Source organism: Bos javanicus, chromosome 10, assembly GCF_032452875.1.
Source record: "Bos javanicus breed banteng chromosome 10, ARS-OSU_banteng_1.0, whole genome shotgun sequence".
Classification (NCBI taxonomy): domain Eukaryota; kingdom Metazoa; phylum Chordata; class Mammalia; order Artiodactyla; family Bovidae; genus Bos; species Bos javanicus.
In genome coordinates, this window is record NC_083877.1 from 22063892 (window position 1) to 22083035 (window position 19144).

General features: G+C 48.6%; 1 protein-coding gene across 2 annotated transcripts; it reads right to left on the minus strand.

Annotated features, from left to right (window-relative positions):
• Positions 1 to 3742: 3742 nt before the first annotated feature.
• On the minus strand, positions 3743 to 16058 carry ABHD4 (abhydrolase domain containing 4, N-acyl phospholipase B). Of its 2 annotated transcripts, none has more exons than XM_061430501.1 (7): positions 15951 to 16058; positions 12503 to 12591; positions 10757 to 11129; positions 10456 to 10610; positions 8621 to 8732; positions 5892 to 6078; positions 3743 to 5133 (listed from the first exon to the last, which is right to left on the minus strand). In XM_061430501.1, the coding sequence occupies exons 1-7, from the start codon at positions 16010 to 16012 to the stop codon at positions 5044 to 5046; spliced, it is 1068 nt and encodes a 355-aa protein (XP_061286485.1). In that variant the 5' UTR covers positions 16013 to 16058; the 3' UTR covers positions 3743 to 5043. The 2 variants fall into 2 exon arrangements, with proteins under 2 accessions (XP_061286485.1, XP_061286486.1); XM_061430502.1 differs by lacking the exon at positions 15951 to 16058 and adding an exon at positions 15838 to 15944.
• Positions 16059 to 19144: the final 3086 nt, after the last annotated feature.

Below are 19144 nucleotides of genomic sequence, written 5' to 3' on the forward strand. Positions count from 1 at the left end.
GTCTGCAGAGCGTTCCTCCTACCCTTTTACATAATCACCAACCAACAGACTGGGGTCTTGTCTTCCTGGGTTGGAGGAGGGCTCTGTGCATATATTGGCATCAACAGATCCTCCTTAATCTTGGAATTCATCATACTCACAAGTGTCAAGCTAGGATTGTCTTTCCTCCTCAACCCTAGTGAAGAGTGGTATTTAGTAGGATAAAGGTAAAGACTTCTCTGGTATAATAATGGTGAATAATGCTATGGAGAACAGTCAACATGAGCAAATGAAGAAATGGTTTGTCTTGAGCTATTCCCCCTGGATGGTGTTGGGACTGACCCTCAAAATCTCAGGTGCCTCACTTGCTTCTTTCCGCTAGACCAGGACCCTGGGGACTTCCCCGGTGGTCCAGTGGTTGAGAGTCTACCTTGCAATGCAGGGGATGTGGGTCTGATCCTTGGTCAGGGAACTAGGGTCCCACATGCTGTGGGGCAACTAAGCCCACGCACTGCCATAACTGAAGAGAAGCCCATGTACTGAAACTAAGACCTGACACAGCAAATAAATATTTTTTAAAAAGAGAGAGTTATAGATAGACCAGGACCCTGGTAGAGAGGGTGGAGCTCAGAGAGAAAAGACCCTCAAGACCCCATCTAAGGAGGATTCAGTGTGAACTGATAGGTCACATGATGAGAAAAGTGATGTCTTGCATCAGTTGTTGCACACTATCATCAGTCAGTAGGATTATTTTCTATCTGGTTACAGACTCTACCTGCAGCTGTGGGCTTTTGGTATGACATGCCAGAGTGAAGAGGTATTCATCAAGATTTCATCACCCTTTTGGCAATGAAATCAGACTGCATTTTTAGCACACGTATTTTGGTGTCTATCCTCGAGGAGGAAGTTATATTTAGCACATTTTCTGCTAGCCACTGAACAGTGCAAGACCTTCTGAGTCTGGAGTTAGTCACAGCCCTTTATATCTGTCTGTGGAAGGTCTCCTTGTAAACTGCTAGGCCTGTGAGGAGCCTGAATTTATAGCGTGAACTGTAACCATAAATCCTTAGAACCCACCAGGAAAGGTGCCGATTGGGTGGTATGTTCATAGTGATTTCTTAGTCCCTGCCCTGGGAAGGTTAGGAAGGCCCCTGTCAGATAGAGTGTGTGTGTGTGCACGCTGGCATGCATTCACGTGCTGGGTGTGGTAGTATAAACAGGGCACTCTGACTGACCTTCCTCAGACTTAAAAAAAATTTTTTTTGAGTGGAGTATCGTTGATGTACAATGTGTTAGTTTCTGTTGTACAGCAAAGTGAATCAGCTATACATATACATGTATCCATTCTTTTCCCATACAGGTTATTACAGAGTATTGAGAAGAGTTTCCTGTATAACTAGTGTATAACTATACATTAGTCAATCTATTTTATATATCAATTACAATTTCCCAATTTATCCCCTCCCTCTTTTCTCCCCTGGTAGTCATAAGTTTGTTTTCTACCTCTGTGAATCTATTTCTGTTTTGTAAGTAGGTTCATTTATACCCTCAGATCCTTCTTGTACCTGCTTCTGAGCAATGTGTTTGCACTGTGTTGGAAAATCAGGTCAGTATGTTATGCAGCCTCCCAAAGAGAAGTGGTTCTGGAGCACACAGGGGATGGACTTTCAGGGCCACAGGCCCTACTTCTCTACATGGATCTTCTGCATCAAGGGTCAGAGACACAAAGTCCCTTAGATCAGTGCCTGCAGACAGGGGGCATCAGAATCTCCCAGGGCATGTGTTTAAATGCAGATGTCACGGTCTAACTCCACACAGGTAGACTGAATCAGACTCTGGGGTATACAGTCTGGGAATCTATATTTTAAAAAGTACCCCAAATTGTTTTGTGATGTGAGCAGGTTTGCTGACTACTGTCTCACTTGGCCTCCAAGGGGATGGTAGCAGCACTCAGTGCTGGCATCAAGCCCTTTTGACTTTACCTCCTAAACATTTCTTGAATCTTCTATGTGTCCACTAGTCCCTGGCCAAGTCCAGGCTGCCAGCATCTCTGGCCTGGACCACTGCAGTGGCCTCCAAGCTTCCCCTGCAGGGACTCACCCCCCACCAGTCAGTATCCACATAGCAGCAGCGAGAGTGGTCATTTCCAGTCTCAGATTCTGTCACACTCCCCTAGATTCTGACCTTGACTCTGGTTATTGTTTCCCATTGCTTTTAGATGAACACGACATTCTTCTCACAGCCAGAGGCCCAGATCCCCATCCACCTCTCCAGCCTCATCTCCCAGCCATTGTCCCTGCTAATCCACAGACCTGCCCCCACCCCCTTCACTGCCCTTCCTTCAGGCTCAGAGGTCATCACCTCTCCGGGTATGCCTTCCCAACCTCTCAGGGGCCACACTTTTCAGTTGCAGTTTTATACTGATTGATGTAATAATGTGATTAAACATGTTTCCATGTAGAATGTAATTTCCCATAAAGGCAGGGACCATGTTTCTTCATTATCATAGCCCTAGTGCTTAGCACACAGTAAGCACTAAATACCTGCCTTGGGAATTCTTTGGCAATCCAGTGGTTAGGACTCGGCACTCTCACTGTCAGGGTCCCAGGTTCAATCCCTGGTTGGGGCATTAAGATCTCACAAGGAGTGTGATGTGGCCAAAAAAAAAAAAAAAAAAAGCAACCCCCCTGTCCTGGCCTCCATATGGCAGGTGTTGGCAATCAAGCAATCTTCAGTCACAGAGAAGATGCAGGTCCTGGGATGGACCTGAGCTTTGTAATTATACCCAAATTACATTATGTAATAAAATCACATACAGATTACTAATTTGTCTATTCATTCATTCATAATGGCAAATGCAGTATTAAGTGCCATTTTGAGATGCTGAATTCTGTGCCTAGCTGGAGTCAGCCAGCACAGCAGGCACTGCTGGTAATGATTTGAACACGTTTGGATACTTGGCACACCTCACTTCTCTTGGCTCATTCAAAATAAACATTTACTGAACAAGAACTAGGTGCCAGACATGCCCCTTATTGCTTCAGCAGCTTGTGGTCTGGGGAGGAAAGACAGACATGAAACAAGTGACTACAAGTGTAAGTTTTACAAAGGGGCATTTGAGTAAGCCACGGAGACACCAGAAGGGATGCAGGTCTCGTCTGGGAGGGGGTCAGTGGCAGGCTTCCCTGCATAATGCATAAGGAATACTTGAACTGAGGTTGAGGATGAGTGGTTTCCCTGGTGGCTCAGATGGTAAAGAATCTGCCTGTAATGCTGGAGACCGGGGTTCTATCCCTGGGCCTGGAAGATCACCTGGAGAAGGGCATGGCAACCCACTCCAGTATTCTTGCCTGGAGAATCCCATGGATAGAGGAGCCTGGCAGGGTGCAGTCTATGAGGTTGGAATGAGCTGGACACCACTGAGTGGCTAACACCAGGTAGAGGCCAAGGTGAACTTCAGATGACAGGGCTATTTAATGGACAGCAGGGAGCACTCAGTTCAGCCTAATTCTCTTGTGAATTGGGGCTTGGCCCACCCACCCCTCATCTATCCTCTCAAGTGGTTGGCTGAGATGACCTGTGCTGACCTGGAGACTGGGCGGGGTCCAGAGGGCAGATGATGCACTAAATGGGAGGTGGGGGGGCTTGTGCATGGGTACCTCTCAGGGCCCCTCCTCTGACTCAGACATCACAGGAGAGGTTGTGAATTCAGCACCACCCCAGCACTCTTGTCAGAGCAATATTAAACATCATCACCATGAGCGATTTTGATTCATTTCTTTATTAATATAGAAAAGGAGCCCAAGGCAGCTGGACCAGTAGTACAAAGCACCAGGAGTTAATACTATTCTGGTGAAAGGGTTGGCTTTACAAAAGTGAAGAAGTAGGTGGGAGCTACCCTAGTTCTGGGGCCAGGCCCCGCCTACTGCCCAGAACCAGTCCCCAGGAGAGAGTGACAGGTAGGTCGGGGACAGATGAGCTGGAGACCAGAAGGACAGGCAGCAGGGATGGAGGGCCAGGCAATGAGAACCATCCTGTGGCTGATGAGGACAGGGAACTAACTGCTGGCTGGAGGCTCCCCACTGGATCCTGGGCAGAGGTTCACGTGAGCAGGCAAAAAACCCTGCAGATACTAGAGACAATGGGGATCCAGACACGGCTTGGGGTTGAAGGGCCTTCCCTTCTCTCCATCAGGGGTCACTGTTCTCAGTACTGTGTGGGTGGGGCTTCAGGGCCCAAGGCACAGAGGGAGGCCAGAGGCCTCCCAGTGGGAGAAAGAAGGGGCAGGGAAGGAAGCAGTTGAGTGTTCCGGGCTTAGGCAGCCAGGGCTGAGACACAGCAGGAAAACAGAATCCTTGTACAAAGAGGCTGGAATGTGTGGCCAGGTGGGCTTATCCTTGGCCAGGACCAGCCCCGTGACCTTCATGCCTGCCTCAAACCTTAGCAAACAGAGTCCGCCAGGAGCCCTGAGCTGTTTCTCCATGGACCAGCCATGCCCTGCCCTTTGCCTCCTCTGCTAATGAGAGCTTTGGATATGACCTCTTAGGTCACGAGAGCTCCAGGACCTGCTCTTGGTAGCTCCCCAACCAGCCCCTGAACAGAACTGGCATGGGCTGGGGGGCCAGGGGTGATGGAGGAGGAAGATGTCCTGCATGGAACCTCCCCCCCCCTGCAGACACACTCCAGACCTGGGCAGGCTGTTAAGAGCCTCTCCTTTGTGCAGGAGGAGCAGCTGCCCTCCCTTGGCACAGGGGGCGTGGCTTGGTGCAGTCCCCTCACAACCACCGCCTGGTGACGCCGGCATGGAGAGAATGGGGTGGCACTCTACAACCCTTTACGCTCTCCCGGGGTGGGGAGTGCAAGGCCTCTAGCAGCTTTTGCCTCCAGCCTTCAGTGTGGGGTCATAGTGCTCTTTGTTCTTCTGTGGTCCTGCCCTGGGGACAGCCCAAGACTCCACCTGGCTGGCACATGTTAGTCGGTGAGGAAAGGACAGAGGGGTAAGTAAGGAGACAGGAAGGTGAGAGCAACTCTCTGGCTTTCTCCACGTCCTCCAGGAAGAGCAGCTCAATCGACTGAGTCGCAGATCTCCTCCACCACCGCGTTGAAGATGTGCGGCTGGTCTGCGTACACGTGGTGCGAGGCACCCTCGATCTCCTATGGAGGGAGGACCCCGCCAGGGGCAGGATGGCCCTTTATTCTAGGCACTGGAAAGCAGCCACACCATTTCTTTTTCTTGTAAACCTGCTCGCCTGCTGCCATAAGCACTTATTTTTTCTAAGACAACTGTCCACCTTTCTCCCCATATCTTGCACTTCCCAGTGGCAACCAGTGAATCCCAATGTCTCATCCTTACTTCTCCTATGGTCCCTGATTGTATCTTTCCTTCCACACTAGTCCCACCATGCTCATGGCATCCACAGGTTCGATACCCAGGACCCGTGAGGCACCAGTCTAAGTAAGCACGAAGTGAAAATTCTTCAGCCCCTCTGTCCATGGACTTCTCCAGGCAAGAATACTGGAGTGGGTAGCCATAAGTAAGCACACTCCTTAGCAAATGAAGGTGGAGGCAGGAGAATGGTGGGAAGGCTTCTTGGCAGCCTCTATTGTACCCAGCTCTGATTTGGAGTGAGAATTACAGGGGAAGAGGGCAGCATGCTCCCTATGCCTGACTACTGGACAAGAACCTGCCTTTTAGCTTGACTGGCTACACAGAGGCAAGGAACCCTGAATTATGATATTACAGAGAGCCAACCCTTTCAAATTCATGACCCTATCTCAACCTTTCCACTCTTTCTCCCTGACTCTCCCATCACCCTTCGCTACCTGGTCTCTTAGCTACACTGAGTCATATCAACACGTGCTGCATGTTGCAAGATTTCCACCTCAGTCTGTCTCCCCTGGTGGCAACGTACCAAATCTCGGACGTAGGAATCCGGCCGCTGCAGCTTCACCTTTTTTCCCGTGCTGGTGTCTATCCAGGTGTTGGCCCCATAGATCATGGTGATGGGCACATCTTTTCGAATCAAGTGAATTCGCTCTAACATGGGGCGCCGGGCCCAGCCAAAGGACTCCATCATGGCTTTGAATGCCGTCTCCCCACTGGAAAAGCAAAACAGGGTGAGGCGATGAGTAAATGCCACAGCATAAAATGTCAATCTGCGGGTCATCGGAGGCTGGGGCAGCATCTTTGGCCTCTTTTTGTTTACCTCCAAGCCCAGCACTAGGCTCATTAAATATTAGGAAGATTACAAGACAGGACTGAATCTCCAGAGGGTCCGCACAGAGATGAGGTAGGAGGGACACACTTGTGAAAACCCCTTGGCACTGAGGAGTGCCATATTAACCTGTATTACATACAGAATAATATGTATTTAACAGCTATTGATGTGGCAGCCTGGGTGGAGGGTGGGCACATACGAACAAGACACACGCAGTGCCTGCCCTCCCGGAGTTCCCATTTTCCTCATCCTTCAGGCATTACATAATGAATTACAGGATTAACTTAACTTCAGATTTCCCAAGAATTATGAAAGTGTAGTGGAGTTCTAGGAGAACACAGACTAGGGAGTTGGCTGGCTGGGGCGAGAGGGTCGAAGGGCTCCTTGAAGTGGGCTCTGACGGGTAAGGCCTACAGAGGCACAGAGGGTTAACGGAGGAGCCTGGGGAATGAGACGTCAGGCTTGCGAGGACCCAGGGGGAGTTTGTGCTACCTGAGAAGCAAGGACGGCCAATCTAATCTACTTTGCTCCCTGGTCATTTCCTGAGGGAGAGCTTTCAGAGGCCGTGTCGGGAGGGGTCTGCAAGGCTGGAGGGGAAGCCAGCTGTTCGGACGGCTCTGTCACTGCTGTGGGAAGCAGGGAAGGTTGGGGAGACTGGCACCCAGCAGGCTTGGTCTGTTCAGGGGTTATGTTCCCAGTCTCCTTAGCATCCCTGAGATGAAGGGGAGCCTGAGTTCTGCACAGGTCACCAGGAACAGAGTCCTTTTCTAAGACACTGCAGCACAGTGGGACAGTCATGGACTCTGGAGTCAGAGAGACATACCTTCAAATCCTGGTTCTACTTTCTTAGCAAGTTGTGGAACCAGAACACACCTTAGTTCTCTCATCTACAAACTGGAGAGAAATTATACCCACTTTTTGAGGTCATTATGGGGAAAATGAAAATATGTACAAAGCCCCTAAGTTTAGTGAAGCGAAATAAGTATCCCACCCCCAAAATAATTATTCTTTTGCTAAATTATGTTTTCCAAGGGAATGGTAACAGTTACCATGAACTCAAGATTACAACTCAAAAAGACTCAGGGGCTTATAAAATTGAGTGACGGTGTTTGGGGGAAGCGGCGGGTTATCACCAATATCATCTCTGCTTCTTCCAGGACCTAAGTGAGTTGTGTGACTACATACTCTGTGGTTTAGATGGGAGGCCATTCATTATACTGAAGTAGGACTGAGACTGGGGAACACTCTGGGGAAGGACTAGGGGTGGGCCTGCAAGGCCTCAGGGGGTATGAGACTGGCACCGAGCCCAGTTGAGAGGGATCACGAGCAGAAAGCTGATTTGACTGTTGAACTGAGTTTCTAGACTGCTGTTTAAGCAGGGCCTTTCCATCAGTTGAGCTTCTGAGGAACGCTAGATGGACAGTTCCCACGCTGCCTGAAAGCAGTCTGAATTTGAGGTTAATGCTCAGACAGTGCTACTGGAATGCAAAGTCCCAGTTGCTTCACAGCTTCAGGCTGAACAGGCCTGAAATGAGGCAGGGCAGTGCTGCTGCTCCCAGTGATCTTGGCTCGTCTGCGATGCCTCCTAGCAGCTTGGGGTGAACTCCCCACAGAGGTGGTGCCTCATGGTATCAGCAGCTCACATGGCACTGCCCAAGGGAAGATTACCTCCCTGACTCCACCCTGGCTGGTGGCTGCCAAGACTGCGGATCACAGGATACGGGCCAGGGGCCCACTGTCTGAGTTGTCACAAACATAAACTTGTTCAGATTCTGGGGACATCCTCAATTCTCCAAAAGACAGAAAAGGCATTCCTATCCTAACAGTAAATATTTCAAGGTGCACAAACATAATGTTTTAAAATATATAATCTTTCCATCAGCAATTCTATTTGTAGGACTATAGCCTAGAGGTACAGTCACACATGTGCCAAGGAAGATATACAAGGAGGTTCTCTGAAGCAATATCACATGATATCTCAGACAGAAAATAACAAGAAAATGAGGGAATTACAGGTCTGGGACAGGAGAGGACTTGCTTCCTTTCTTTTCTTTCTTTTCCTTTACAACAATACCATGTTCATAATACTTCTTCAGTTCAAAAAAAAAAAAAAAAAAGATCTTTGCAAGTGTTTTCCAGACTCTTTGCCTGTCAGGCTAACTGCTTACCTCCAGGAAAGAGTAAGGGTCTTCCTCTATAGAGACAGGTGGTATGTTTAATTAATCTATTATCTTCTCCATCCCTTTTTGCCTATCCCTGGGGAAGTCTCTGGAAATAAGCAAGCCTGCTAACGCCTATGTTTCCCTAACTGGATGAGAGCTCTGTGGAAGAAAAAAAATACAGCACAGACTGATCCTGGGATAGTTCTGGAGTTTTCGCTCCAAACCCATCGACGCTGAGCTGACTCCCAGAGCTGCCCTCACCTGGGATTCTGTGCATTGCAGTGGTAGATATACTCTGATATAGTATCATCATCAAAGAAGTCTGCAAACTTGCGCTTGAAGTCCGGTCGGAATCGCTGTACCAGGCCGGGCCCTGGGAGAGAACAGAACGTGGGGGAGCCAGTTTGAGTGGGGAGGAAAGACCCCTGTCATTGTTTTAACAACTTTAACCAAACGTTATTTCTCTTAAGGGTTTGTTTGCTTTGTACACTTAAGGTTATAGTCACAGAGCATGTTAAGTCTTTTGGGAAGCTCCAGGTAACCTCAAACGAGAGTCAGTTAGTTGCCAAAGAATTTGGACAGTCTAAGGTCACTGAGGAACTGGATTACTTGCAGCTCAATGAAATCCCAAGATCCTTTCCTCCAAGGATCACAAACCCCACAAGAGTCCATGGTTGAGATGCTTTGCTTTTATGGTCTGAGCTATGTTCTTTCTCCCTGAGACCATGTGGCCTTTTAATCTTCTGAGGGTAGTGGATGGAACCAAGAGCCCTCTCAGGTTCAGGCCTGTAACAGAATACAAGTGATGAGGCAAACCTAACACTGGCATCTCAGACTCAGGGCAGTTTTAGAGAAATCTGTTCCTTTCACCTTTCTTTAAATAGTCCATACACAAGCAGTAGGGCACTTGAAACACACTGTAAAAATTGGGCCTAGTCTCCTGGCCTCTCTCTCCCTTCCGGTCTGCTCTCTCTGTGTGCGGAGGGGTGAGAGGGAGGTGTGGCAGGATCCCCTGGGCACTCGCCCTCCTCCATGGCTGCCAGCCACCTGCCCCTACCATACTAGCTCTGATGACTATGCGTGGCCCTGGCCAGAGGCAAGTCCAGAAATGGGGACAGTGATTAGAACAGGGCTCCTGCCTGGAGGATTAGGGAAGGTCTGCTGGAGTGCACAGTGCTGGGCACCCTAAGAAGACCAGTCCTCTGCCCGTTTAGTACCCTTGGCACCTGTGTCTCTTGTTTTCCTTCCTTTCTCCCCAGACTCCTACCTTTTGCTCATATGCTCGCTTTTCTCTTTTACCCAGAGCCATTCTGTTTCTCTTGAAGGGCCTAGAGAGACAACTCTTATTCAGCCACTAGCAGTTAACCCCTAATAATTGGCTGCTGAACATTACCATGTATATATAAGCCATCAGTGCAAGATAGAGCGTCGCCCACCTTTACCATAAAGGGAAGCTGCTTTTACTTCCTTAAAAGGCTCCTCTCCAGACAGGAAGGTGCCAGTAGTGTGAGGTCAGAAGGCTGGGGCCTACTAAATTTATGCACTCTGGCTGCCCTGCCTCCTTCCTCCCTTCACTCACAGGATTTGCTAACAGCTACTAAGTGGTGATGTGGTGTCTGACTAGGGCAGGGCATGGTGTAGAAGGGCTTGCCTGCCTCTGTAGGTGATGCTGGAGGCTCTGGTTCTGACCTCTCCTGGCAACAGATGCTGCGTGAGTTGCAGAGATGGGATCCATAGTGACCATGTTGAAACACCAACAGCTGCCACAAACCCACACATGTAGCATAAAAACTCAGTAGAGGAAGAGTCATCTCGAAACCCCTTTCTCTCTCTCTGGGGACACAGAGTAGAAGTTCTGCTCCATCTGTCTCTTGAATAGAAAAACTTTTTCCGGGCAGATGAAGGGGGGAAAAAAAACCTTCTGAAACTGCCGACCAAGACATTTGGTCCAGATTAACAGCTTTAAATAATAACGCTAGGCTTATTCCCACTTTTCATGAACAAAAGGGGATGGTGAGCGTCCAGACGCAGGGGGGCTTCTAGAATGGGACAGCTGTGGTTGGAGGAGACAGTTTCTCTATCTGCAGGCTACTCACCCCAGGGCCCAGCGACTCGAAGAACAGCCAGTGGATTGGAACGCCCTAGGACAGAGGCCACAGCCTTGACCCAGGTCGGGGGTGCACGGACCTGACTGGGGTCAGCTGGTCGGAGGGGAAAGCCCCACGGGTCCACCAGGATGAGGTGTTTAACTCTAAAGGAGGGAAAGGGAGAAGACAAGTTTTCTTTGCTTGAAGGTACCATAGCCCTAAGTTGCCCAGGAAGAGAACAACTGGAAATGAGTAATGGAAGATTCCCAGCAAGGCACTATTGTGATGGAGACAGGTGGCTCCTCCTTACCTGTCAGGGTACTTGATCGAGTAGGAAGTGGCCAGGAATCCTCCCAGACTGTGCCCCAGGAGGATCATACTGGGGATTCCCATGCTCTCCCGCCACGTCTCTATTGAGGTCACAAACTCGTCCTCGGCCCCCTCTGGATCCCTGGGGAACGTTGGCCTCGAGCTTCGCCCGAAGCCTAGCAGATCGAAGGTGTGCAATGTGCGGCGGGTGCTCAGTGAATCCATGTTGAGGATCCAGAGGCCCACGCCGCCCCCGAAGCCGTGCACCATCACCAGTGGGGTGCGGTCCCTGAGCTCAGGGCTCACTGTCACTGTCCAGATCTTGTTCTGGTTTGGGAGGGACACATATCGAGCCAGGAACTTGTTCTGGAGGCCTGGGGAGAGGGGGTCCAGGGCAGAGGATAAGACTGTGTGCTGACCGCATGATCTTTTTGCTTGGACCCTCACTTTTCAGCCCTCTCTCATCCCCAAACCCTTCCTGGCCTCTCTCACCTTTCCTTTTACAACTCTCTGATCATACAGCCTAAGAGTTCAACTCCAAGTACAATTTGTAGATGTCTAGTGTTAGTAGTCTTAATTGCTCAGTTGTGTCTGACTCTTTGCCACCTCACGAACTGTAGCCTGCCAGGCTCCTCTGTCATTGGATTCTCCAGGCAAAAATACTGGAGTGGATTGCCATACCCTTCTCCAGAGGATCCTCCTGATGCAGGGATCAAACCCAGGTCTCCTGCGTTGCAAGCAGATTCTCTACCATTTGAAGGGAAGATCCTTGTAGATATCCGTAGGCGTTAAGAGGGGCCATTGTATTCCTTGGGCTCCCTTTGGGTCCAGGGTAGAAGTGACCCCACAGATCTCTGGCATTCATCACTCTTGTACCTGTATATGCCTGGGGCTTGACGGAGGGAGAGTGTGTCCTCACTGAGGGTATCTGGGAGGGTCAAGCCAGGTCCTTCTTAGGGAAAGATGAAGGTGGGCAGTGTTTGCTCTGCTGGCGTGAAGACAGTCACACAACAGAGCTACCTGAGGTAAGTCACATGGATTTCAGACAAAGGCTTGAAAACTGACTGTTCTGTGGCTGTACTTACTCAGGCCCATAAGAGAGAGAGTAGCCACGGCTAGGGCAATAGGTGCAGGGCAAGAAAGATCATATGAGAAATATGGGAAGATGGGGCCCAAGGGTCTTGTTTGAGCTGGTGGCTGCTGGTGCTCCTAGGGGGATGCCCTGACCCCACAGAACATTGCCTAGGAGAGCTGGCCAGTGGGAATCCCCAACTACTCTGGTAACTGGATGAAGGGGAAGGGTGGCTTATTGGGTAGAATACAAGGAACAGTATTATTAGAGAATATAGGATTGCTGGTCCTTGGCTAGGAAGGTGGTAAATCTAAGTGTTTGTCTGATGAGAAAGGGAGAAATGGAAAAAGAATAAGAGAAGGAAGAAGTGAATGTGTATTTGCACACATTGTGTGTTAATAGCTGGTACAGGGTTTGAGGTGAAGTTGTGGGATGTGGCAGAATGGTTTCTGCTGGAGAGTTTCTGTTCTGATGGACAGGGCAGGAGATGTTAAGGAACTGCTATCACAGAATGTGCATCCTCTGCCCAAATTGCCTCCCTCCAATCACGGACATCCCTTCCTTCCACATTGAGCATTGTCGACCAGGAATCAGTGGGCTTAGTGGGCCAGGCTCTGGGAAGACCCTGTATCCTGGGGCTCCTGAAGGAGGTGGCACAAGCCACCTTCTACTTACACTGGAGGATCCTGGCTTCTACATTCTTCAGTTGAGACATGGAAGTGGGGCGCCAAGTGGGCAGCCAGCTGCTCAGCCAGCCTTGAGGCCTGGGACAGGAACACACAGAAACATTCACTAGCAATATTGCAAACATTGATACCCCCAGTCTTGCTGGCAGTTACAAAAGAGTTATCAGGGTGCAGGGTGTTTCCCAGGCTCAGGAAACCTGCCCCTGTGGCAGTCAGCAATTCCATGGCTGCCTGATACACTGTTATTCTTCTCTGGTAAATGGTTATTAGCAACAACATACCCTTTGTTGCAACAGATACTCAGAATACTATGTGTACAGCACTTTACAGTTTATAAAGCTCTTTCACATTTTTTATCTCATTTGAGCTTTACAACTCCCCTTTGTTATTGGTTATTATAATGTTCAAGGAGGTTACAAGGAGGGGAAAAAAACCCAACTTTTAACTAATGTTTCAGTTTTCCTTTGCCATCCCTAGGACTGTATGTTCCTTTAGAGTAGGACAAATTCCCATGCCACTTGCCCTCCTGGCAGAGTACCAGGGTTGGTGTATGCCTGCTTCCCAGCCCCTGGGAGTCCAGAGCACTGTGTCAGTGGCCAGTGGGGCTCTCAGGCAATCAATCCAGCCTTGAATGATGTGTTGGGATAGGCAGGGAGTAAGAGGAGGGAGACCTGGGTTCAAGCTCAGTTTTGATTCCCTGATAGGACACATGTTGCCTCTGGCCTTGTTTCCAGATTATAAAATGAGTAGAAATTTCGCCACCAATGGCTTGCAGTAAAACAGGTAAGATAACCTATCTTGTTTTCTACTTTACAGCCAGGGGACTTTAAGTCATTGCAGGGTACAGGTTGAACGTACCAGTATTAGAGTAATGTTTTAAAAACCCTAGAGTTACGTCATAGTAATGTCATTTATGAGCAGAGTGGTGTTGGCCTGATAAATAATCTGTCTTTGAGCATCCAGATATGAAAGGAATCTCATAAGGTGCCCGGGATAAAACAGATGCTCAATGAATCGCTTTTGTTATTCCTCTTCCATCCCATATTTTTCTTTTCTTGAACTCTGCCTGGCTGAAGTGGATTTCAGGATGGACATTACCAGCTATAGGAAGGGCCTGTATACATCAGAATAGTCAAGCAGGGGCATTCTGTGAAGGAGTGAGGGCAACTACTACTAATCCCCTCTCGCTACACACTGGGCTGCATCATTTGAACTGCAGAATTTTAGATTAGGCTACTTCCGTAGAAATCTAGTCCAGCCTCTTAATTTAACAGATGAGCAAAGTGATGCCCCAAGAGGCCATACATCTAGTTAAAGAAAAAGAAGCAGAACCAGGACCTGGATCTCAAATCCAGGTTTCAGGTATTCCCTGGTGGTCCAGTGGTTAGGACTCTGTGCTTTCACTGCTGAGAAACAAGGCCAAAAAAAATAAAGTCAAATCCAGGTTTCTCCTTGTGTTTCCTCTGGACATTCCAGCCTCAGCTTTTTAAGGCCACACATGGATACTCAATATACAACTAGTTTTACACTTGCCTGCTTTCTGAAAGAACATGTGACCTAAAGCCAAAGGTCAGAGTTCTAATCCTGGCATCACTACTCACCAGCAATGTGCCCTTAGCACATTATTTAGCCTTTCTCTGTCAGAGTTTCCTCATCTTTAAAAGGGAGGTAATAATAGTATCTACTTCATAGAGTTGTCATAAAGATCAAATAAATTAAAGCACAGAATAATGCCTAGCATAATACACACTCTCAGTAAATGTTCTTTCCCCTGGCCAAATCATAAACTATCCATATTCTGTGCTTTTCAAGTAGCAAATCTCAGTTACTCAAATCTTAAGAGGTTTGAATTACTGGAGCTACAGCTGAAACTGGTCCATCAATGGCTTTAGCCAGATGAGAACTGTTGGTCTCAATCCTATGAAGACTCAGAACCCTTCAAATGATCCACTGGAATTCCTTACAGGCTTGAAGTGCGGGCACCAAGACCATAGAATGTTGCTGGTCTTAGGAGACAAACTTTCTCTCCATCCTACAGAGACTGTGACAAGTCAGAACATGTCATCTGGACCCCACATGGCCTCGTATCTGCCCAAAGCAGCACTCAGGAGAGATGCTGTCCCAAGGAACAACAGCATCATGGGCTGCTCTGCAGAGATCTTCAGATACCCCGCCTCTCTTCTTCACTGAAAATGTTACCAGTAAAGTGCTGGAAGTAGCACCTGGCACACTATTGCTCAGTACCCCTGGGGAGATGCGGAGGCCTGGGGTGGGAAACTGAGGCAAGAAGCAAAGTGGTCCCTTAGCCACAAGCTTAGCCTGACTAGGGTGGCCTCATCCCTCTAGGATCTTTACCCTGATGGTGGGTGAGCCGGAAGAGCTTCTGTGCTGTAAGAACCCTGTTCTAGACCTCTGTGATATTGGGGTCTAACTTCTTTGGACACTGGATTCTTCATTTGTAGAAAGAAACTGCACTGACTGAATATCAACTCTAATATTCTGTGTTTCCCTAAGTCATTGTAGGTATTGTAAATTTCCTCTTGAAAGCATCATTTTGGAAAGTACCACTCTCCTTGGCAATTCCTTCAAGCCTGGGAAGCTATTACTGTCATAACGTTATTAGTTTTGCAAGCAGCTCCAAAATGGGGGGAACACGGGATTCAGGAAAGGCCCAGTTCTGGTATAACCCGGGCTTGGGTGGAAGCTGAGTCATTCTCCTAGCAACTTTTCCTTGTTCCTATCAGACGGTGAACTGCTTGCCACACCACCTACAGGTGGCATCCCAAACTTGATGTCATTGAGATCGCGGTAACAAAATCCAAAAGCTCTAATTCTGAAACCATAGCATTAAGGAGATTGTTAATGATGATTAAAAACTATCAACTAGGATTGCTGGCGACTAAGCGTCTCGCCGGGCGAAAGCTAAAGGAACTTGCAAGCCTATTAACCCAGACCAATCCCAGCCCAGGGGAGCCCTCTCTCCGCTTTCCAAGCCTTCGCGTTGCGGGGCTAAGCGATGCTCTTCCCACACCTCCGACTCGCGTCGGGGAGCAAACGCAGACTAGCCGCAGACCTGGCTGCTACCCCCGCACCCGCGTCCACACACGCTTGCTTTGAGGGATCTGAGACATCATCACTAAATCTAATCCCAGGGCGCAGGCTTTAGAGGGGAGCGAGGAATAATCGCCGAGACTAAAGTGGAAAGTAAGAATCGCTGGGCTGCAGGCAAGCGTTATCTTCCATCACTCCCTAGGCTCCGCGGCCGCAACTCCTGGGCAAAAGCAAGCAAGCAAACGCAGCCCCCAGCCCTCCCCGGAAGCCGACCTGAAAAGGAAAGGCGGGAAGATGTCTAAAACTGTTCCTCAGCCACAGACAGTCCCAGGTTCACGGCCCCGAGAGAGAGAAGGAGAGAGAGAAAAGAGACAAGGTTAACTCACTGCTGCTCCAGATCATCGGCCATAGTAAACAAGCCCTGCCGGGTCGAGCTGAGCCAGCCCATCCCTCCACCTGACGCCAGCACCAGCTGACCGAGAAAAGCGTCGGATAACAAAGTGGGGCGTGGCCAGCGCCGCGGCCGGGGAGGCGGGGTCGCAGGACTCAGGCTGGGCCGGCTGGGACACGTGAGCTGTCTCTGAACCCCTCCTAAGCTAGGACCGCGGTCCGGCCACACATTTGGGGACAGTGAGGGAGGTAAGGAGTACTGAAACTACGAGTTCCTCCGTCAAACCTCCATTCTCTGATAATTAAAAGGTAACAGAATTACCCCTGCACGCTCCCACAATCTTCCCTATTACAGACCCCAGTCCTCCCAGGTCCTCTCCTTAGCGTTCCTTCTAACCAGATGCTTAAGATGTTTGTGTACACAGTACCAACGGTGGAACGCTCCTACGAAGGGCCTGGGGGCTTGTGGCCCAAATAGACTGCTAGATTTTGTAAATAAAACCAGGACGCCTAGTTAAGGTTGAATTTCAGATAAACACCAACTACTTTTTTAGAGTAAGTCTGTCCTGTGCAATATTTGGGACATAACTGAGCATCCTGTATTTTATCTGGCCACCCCAAACTTAAGCCACGCCTGCCAAGATGAACATTCCTCAGCCCCGGGGATGTCTTTGGCCCCAGCCTGGTTCTCAGGAACAAGGTGGCTCAACCCCAGGTCTCCATCAGTTTGGACGATCCCTGCCTCCCCTCCCCCCAGGAAGGAAGCTGAAGAACTAACCTGTAAACCTGGGTCGGTTTTAAGTAGCTGGAATGGGGGTTGGGGGAGGTGGTGAGGGGGAGAGAGGTCCTGATTGGTTTGCTCAGCAGAGGAGCCAAATCTTAAGGCTGGCTGGCTCCAGAACTTGCTTGAACTGGATAACAAGGCCTGATGTCCCTGAAGCGGGCATCCTCTTGATAAGGTTAAAACCAGACTAGAAGTAGTGGAGGGTGGGAGAATACTGATGGTAGGGTTTGTCAAGGTGGGTTTTTTTGGTTTGTTTTTTTTTTTAGGCTTTCTGCTGGACTCAGAAGAGTCTGAGATTTCTTCTTTCATGTAACACAGTGTTAAATTGACCTTATTATCATTATAAGGGCAGGAAGTTCAAGAGAATGGGTATTTAATACACTACTGATACTATGTATGAAATAGGTTAACAAAGGTCCGTCTAGTCAAGGCTATGGTTTTTCCTGTGGTCATGTATGGATGTGAGAGTTGGACTGTGAAGAAGGCTGAGCGCCGAAGAATTGCTGCTTTTGAACTGTGGTGTTGGAGAAGACTCTTGAGGGTCCCTCGGACTGCAAGGAGATCCAACCAGTCCATTCTGAAGGAGATCAGCCCTGGGATTTCTTTGGAAGGAATGATGCTAAAGCTGAAACTCCAGTACTTTGGCCACCTCATGCAAAGAGTTGACTCATTGGAAAAGACTCTGATGCTGGGACAGATTGGGGGCAGGAGGAGAAGGGGACGACAGAGGATGAGATGGCTGGATGGCATCACTGACTTGATGGATGTGAGTCTCAGTGAACTCCAGGAGTTGGTAATGGACAGGGAGGCCTGGTGTGTTGCGATTCATGGGGTCGCAAAGAGTCGGACACGACTGAGCGACTGATCTGATCTGATCTGATCTGAATGAGAACCTACTGTATAGCTTAAGGAACTCAGTGCTCTGTGGTGACCTAAGTGAGAAGGAAATCCAAAAAGAGGGTATATATGTATACGTATAGCTGATTCTCTTTGCTGTCCAATAGAAACTAACACAACATTGTAAAGCAGGAGGGAAAGGGTCCCCACTCCAGTGTTCTGGCCTGGAGAATTCCATGGACTGTATAGTCCACGGGATCAAGCAAAGAGTAGAACAGGACTGAGCGACTTTCACTTTCACACTCCAATAAAAATTAATTAAAAAGAGAGAATGGAAAAAAAAAAAAGAATGGGCATTTTTAGAGCTTAGGGGTCTGGGAATTTGCAAGGTATGGGGCAAAGTAGTACTAACAAAAGAGGACCCATCTTGTCACTTGTTCTTACCACAGAGTGGTCCTAAACCTCAGGGTGCATGACCATCATCTGGAGGGCTTGTTTAAAAATGCAGGTTTCCAGGACTTCCCTGGCAGTCCAGTGGAAGTCCATTGGAAGTCCATGCTTCCAATGCAGGCTTTGAACCCTGGTTGGGAAACTAAGATCCCACATGCCTGTGAGGTGCAACCAAGGGGAAAAAAAAAGTTTCTAAAACCCTACCCTCTGAGATTCTAATTCATTAAGTTTGGTTTGATGCTAATAGCTGCATTTTTAGGAAGCACTTCAGATGCTAAAGTTCAGTAGGACTCATTGGAAATTAGAAGATAGTTTCTAGGGTCAGAATTCTGGGTGCAATTTTGGCTTTGCGGCTTATTTGCTACATGTTTGTGAGTAAATTATATAGCATCTCTAAATTTTCTTCCTCTGTCTCCTATCTTGTTGTAAGAATTAACCAAGATAATTCAAACATTTAGTACATTTGTTTATGCTAAAAAGTTACTATTATTATTAACATACCTATTCAAAGCCCAACATTATGTTAAGCACTGCTACTGCTACTGCTAAGTCGCTTCAGTCGTGTCTGACTCTCTTCAACCCCATAGACGGCGGCCCACCAGGCTCCCCGGTCCCTGGGATTCTCCAGGCAAGAACACTGGAGTGGGTTGCCATTCCCTTCTCCAATGCATGAAAGGGAAAAGTGAAAGTGAAGTCGCCCAGTCATGTCCGACTCTTCTCGACCCCATGGTCTGTAGCCTACCAGGCTCCTCCGTCCATGGGATTTTCCAGGCAAGAGTACTGGAGTGGGGTGCCATTGCCTTCTCCAATGTTAAGCACTAAGAACACCATTATCAAAAGTAAAGAAACAGGGACTTTCCTGGTAGTCCAGTGGCTAAGACTCATTTCGTTGCAACAACATATCCTGCATGACGCAACTGGAACCTGATTCAGCCAAATTAATTAATTATAAAAAACACACACCAAAAAAACCAAGGTGCTAAGTGTTATGAAAAGGGAATGTTGCGTATAATTCCAATAAACAAAGAATGTTACCTGCCGTTCCAGTAAACAATGAATGTTGCCTGCCATCAGGCCATCAGCCAGAGCAACTGCTGGCTGCCCACTCAGCCCACCCCT

Bases quoted from the DNA above. Each gene is read 5' to 3' on its own strand.
- ABHD4 (XM_061430501.1), bottom strand. From the start codon at position 16,012: ATGGGCTGGCTCAGCTCGACCCGGCAGGGCTTGTTTACTATGGCCGAT. The intron at 12,592-15,950 runs GTGAGTTAACCT...TTCCTGTCCCAG, and splicing joins GCCGATGATCTGGAGCAGCA to GCCTCAAGGCTGGCTGAGCA. The intron at 10,611-10,756 runs GTAAGGAGGAGC...TCCCTCCTTTAG, and splicing joins TCGATCAAGTACCCTGACAG to AGTTAAACACCTCATCCTGG.